Source organism: Acanthisitta chloris, unplaced genomic scaffold, assembly GCF_000695815.1.
Source record: "Acanthisitta chloris isolate BGI_N310 unplaced genomic scaffold, ASM69581v1 scaffold15914, whole genome shotgun sequence".
In the NCBI taxonomy this organism is placed as follows: Eukaryota; Metazoa; Chordata; class Aves; order Passeriformes; family Acanthisittidae; genus Acanthisitta; species Acanthisitta chloris.
In genome coordinates, this window is record NW_008667773.1 from 22109 (window position 1) to 26818 (window position 4710).

General features: G+C 40.0%; 1 protein-coding gene across 1 annotated transcript in view; it reads left to right on the forward strand.

Moving 5' to 3' along the window:
• LNX1 (ligand of numb-protein X 1, E3 ubiquitin protein ligase) overlaps positions 1 to 4710 on the forward strand; it is a gene marked incomplete at its 5' end in the record, with an annotated part of 24379 nt that overhangs the window by 19130 nt on the left and 539 nt on the right. The window contains 2 exons of the mRNA XM_009072657.1: positions 3495 to 3653; positions 4685 to 4706. Of these exons, the coding sequence (XP_009070905.1) occupies positions 3495 to 3653; positions 4685 to 4706 (181 nt within the window). The remainder of the gene's footprint in view (positions 1 to 3494; positions 3654 to 4684; positions 4707 to 4710) is intronic.

Below are 4710 nucleotides of genomic sequence, written 5' to 3' on the forward strand. Positions count from 1 at the left end.
GCCTGCATGCATATTAGAGATGGGCACAGACAAGAGACACAAATATTGAGAGTTAGGGAATTATACCATTTTTCTGGATCAAGTTGGTAGCAGCACAGTCAGACAAGTTTTCCAGCCCCTAGCACTGCAGTTTAAAGACTTGGAAAAGCCATCTTGCATAATTTAACATTTATGGATCTCACTTACATTTCAGTCCTTTCCCTGTGAGATCTTACAATTGGCTTTTGTCACTTTTGTATGGCTTAATAATACATAAACAGATCCTCTGTTCTTTCTGTAGCGCAATCCAATGTGGTGGTTATAAAATAGACACACATGTGCATCTGACTTCTGTCAAAACTTGGCCTGCATGTGAGTGGTGAGGCTGTGGGCTGGGCATTGGGAGGAAACAGTGATGCAGGACCTTAAGCATTCTTGCCCAAAGACTTGTTTCAGGGTAGCTAATTTAATTGTTTGCTGTTGAGGAAGATAGGTCTCTTTTATTGTTGGAGAGACATGTTGTTGTTGAAGCATGCACAAAGGAAATAATGGGGAACAGCTGGTGAAAAGCATTTCCCCAGCTCTGTGATGCTTCTTCTACTCTTGCTTGGTTTCCTGCTCTCCTTTCTTTGCTCTCCTCACATTTCTTTCCCTCAGCTAGCACTTAAAAATACTTTATAGATCATGCTGTCATAACATTTACAAATATTAGTACTTCACACGAGTGCTTTTCTTCATCTGCAAAGTGAGTTGAGAAAGACAGGAGGTGGCCAAAGTAATTCCATAAACCAGGGGTAGAACAAGCCATAAAACATGGAATTAGGGCAGAAACTCCCTCAAATTTAACTCAATCCAGGCTCCAGCGTTCTGATAATCTCAAATATTACTATACTCCTCTGCCACTTGTGTAGTGCAATGGGGCAGGGGTTTTCATACCTGTTATTGCTGAAGTTCTCCTGCAGCTGGGCTGGTTTTCATCCCCACAGTGTAAGTCTACTTGTGCTTCATGAAAAGCAGCAGGGAATTGTACGTTTAACTGCTCAAAACCAGGGACTTGTGAATTCCTCGTGCATCAGTAACTGATGCTCAGCTGTAGTATTTCTTAGGATAGGACCCTGTGGCTAGACACTGTATATCCCCAAATCTTGCAAGCTGGTTTCTTTCAAGGCAGAAGGTGGTTCTTCTTGGACCAGTTGCAGTTTAGTGGGTTATGGCAGTTCAGCTGGCTCAAAACACAAAGACTGGGGTTCTCATTACCACACAGAAATAATCCACTCAGACACACGAAGCATCTTCGGATGACAGAAGTGCTTATTTCCTTTTCTCGCTGTGGCACCTTCTAGCTTGTCTTTATAATTAAACTGACCTAAATGAACTGACTCCCTTTGGGCTGCTCCTTGCTCAGGCAGAGTAGGCAGTTCAGAGCAAGCAGCCCCCGTGTTACAAGCAGCTCAGCTTTGCACACTCTGCCTGCCAGGAGCCTTTTCACATTTCTGACAGTGCTCACAAACAGCTGATGGATGAGGCACTGCCATATTTATACCTCTATCCCATAGGATAGAAATAAGAAAACATCAAGTTAAGGACATAAACACTTCCTAGCCACTCCTGTCAAGAGTCAGTCTGTAGCTATGGCCAGCATGATGGGTTGGACCTGCCTGCAATAATAACACCCACAGCAGGATGAGAGAAAAGAAGAGAGCAAGAAAACACATGGGTCAAAGGAAAGACAAGGGAGACCATTTGCCCATTACTATTGTGGGCAGAACAGACTTGGCTTGGGGCACTTCAAGCATTTAATTACCAATTTGGATATTGAAAAGCAAAGATGTAAGCACTGTGGGAAAATCCCTTTCCTCCCCTTTTCACAAACTCTGAGGACCATGCAACTGATAACCTCATAGACTGCATGTACAGAATGCACATAAGCCTTGTTTTATTTCACTGCATTTTCTCCTCCTGCCTTTACCTGCTTGTCTACTCCTTTTCTAGGATTTAGTTGATCACCTTTCAATTTCAGCAATGTCCTCCCTAAGGCTGTGAGGGTAGCACTGGCACCAGAGACCCCTCCCTCAAAAAATCAACAATAAGTTATAGCACTAATGGCTGAATCCTGGCATTGCTCAGTCGTGACCTTGATAAGTGCCATCAAACACAGAGGGTTTAAGTGATTTTGCACATTGAAGAAGGTCACAGATGGTAAAGTAATGTCTGGCTGCTGAGGAAAGAAGCAAATGTCACCTGTTTATTACATTAGCAGCCAGTGAATTCTTGTGCAAATATTACATACCTACCATCCTGGCAGCAGGTGAATATTTGTAGGTCCTGGGGGACTAATCTAGTATTACTATAAAATCCTGCTGTGAAAGACAGCAAATGCACTCTGTCTTTGACAAACAATTTCTAGAATGCTAGACATATTGGTCTTTAAGACAAAGACCTTTGTCTTATCCTTCTACAGAAGTGTCAGCTACTTCTTAGAAACCTAAAAAGTCTCTGACTAGATCTTGTAACAGTTGCTTGCTGTAGGTCAGCTTATATTTTCAGATGTGGAGTAGCAAATGGATTTTCAGGCTCCTAAATCATTTTTGGATATACTGCTAATGAGGAGTGGGTTAAGTACTATGGACTGTAAGTTCTATAACTCACTCTGTGACTAATGAATTTAACTTGGTCAAAAAAAGGTAACAGAATGAGTATTGAAATTAATGTACTCAGAGCAATGGGAAACACGTAAGAGTCTAACACTGTTCTTGCTTTCCCCTGTTCCTAGTTTCAGCTAAGCTTTGACTCAGCATAACTTGAAGTATCACAATATACATTCAAAAGACAAATGAATGGATTGGATTTCAGTTCTCTTACCACAAAATTTTGTGTTAATTATAGTGAGGACAAGCTATCTTCTTGAGAGCAGCCTCAATATTCCAAAGCACTGACTGACATGGATCCAAATTTCTCTCATCTTCCATGCATAAATTAACAAGAAAAGCTCAGGATCCCTTCTCCCACCAATACTTGTTTTTATGTCATCTCTGTCATTTTTGTAATTCACTGCATTGGCCTTAAAATGATTTAGCTTTGCCATGCACCATAGCAGTAAGTGCCTGACCACTCTGATGTAGTCAATCACATATAGCCTCAGATCTGGAAGATAAACAAGCCCTGTACAAGCTAGGTGAAATACAGTTTTCTGGATTGCTGGTTTATGAACACTAAATCCAGTCTTAAGTGCTTTCCTTCATCACACCAACTAGATCATTTGCATACATTTTTATCTTATAAAACAACTTGTTTAATATTTTAACACCAAGATTATCTAGTAATTTTACTTTTGGGATAACTGGTTGTGGAAAGTGCCACTACTAAAATGTAAGTGTAGGTGTTTAAAACAGTGGAACTATCATGCTGTTTTTCATCTCCACTCTATGTGCACATGAAAAGGCAGCTTCATCATTAATGGCTCATCAAAATCAAAAGTTAACTGTAAGACATTTCATTAGACTGGTTTGTTTCAGGTATTTGTACAGCTGCAAAGAAATTGTATTACGAAGAAATACATCTGGAAGTCTTGGCTTCAGCATCGTAGGAGGTTATGAAGAACAGACTGGGAACAAACCATTCTTTATCAAATCCATTGTTGGGGGAACACCAGCATATAATGACGGCAGAATTAGGTAATGATAACTATCTAATGAAAAGTAGCATCTAAGTAAGCTTTTCTTCTAGCTAATTTGTGGGTCATTTTTTTAACAAAAATGTTTTAAGACAGTAGGGAAGAGGGGAAAAGAACTCATACAGAACTACAGACATAGAAGTACCTCTGACAGATCTGGAGACAAGATATAAGTATCCTGATCTTTAACAGGTCTGCCTTCATAGTAGAATGTTTTCAGATGTCTAGCAATCACTAATATATGAATATGTATAAAGATAAGTCAATTTGATCTCTGGGTTAGTACAAAGCCTGTCAGCACAGAGCAGCTTTCCCACATACCCAGCTCAAAGAAACCTAACCAAAAGCCTTCCCTGCAAGCACCAATAGAATTTAAGAAAGTAAATGCAGAATTATGGAATAAACTTAAATCAACTAACAAGCCTTAAAACATGTTGATTCAGAACATGGTTCATTCTGGTACCTAAAGAAAGCTGGAGAGGAACATTTTACAAGGGCATGTAGTGATAGGAGAAGGGGGAATGACTTTAAACTGAGAGTAGGTGTAGATTGGATATTAGAAAGAAATTAGCTAATGTAAGGGTGGTGAGGCACAGGCTGCCCAGAGAAGTTGTGGATACCCCATCCCTACTATTCAAGGACAGGTTGGCTGGGGCTTTAGCAACCTGGTCTAGTGGAAGGTGCCCCTACCCATGGCAGGGGAGTTGGAACTAGATGATCTTTAAGGTCCCTTCCAACCCAAGCCCTCTACGGTTCCATGATGATGATTCCCATCTGAAGGAACTATATATCCTACTTTATTTCAAATATGTCCAATTAATTATGAGACATTATATTAATATTTAGTATATTAATATTATTTTCACCTGCTTTATTCTGTTATTCATGAACAGTAGTTAGCCAGAGAAGGAACTGTAATACTCATTTCTACCCCTTCCTCCCAGCTTGAGGATATATTTTGGCATTTGCAAATATTTAAGTTAAGGAGTCAACTTGTTTAATTGCTCTCTTACATTTGCATTTCTTTTTCAGATGTGGTGACATCCTCCTTGCTGTCA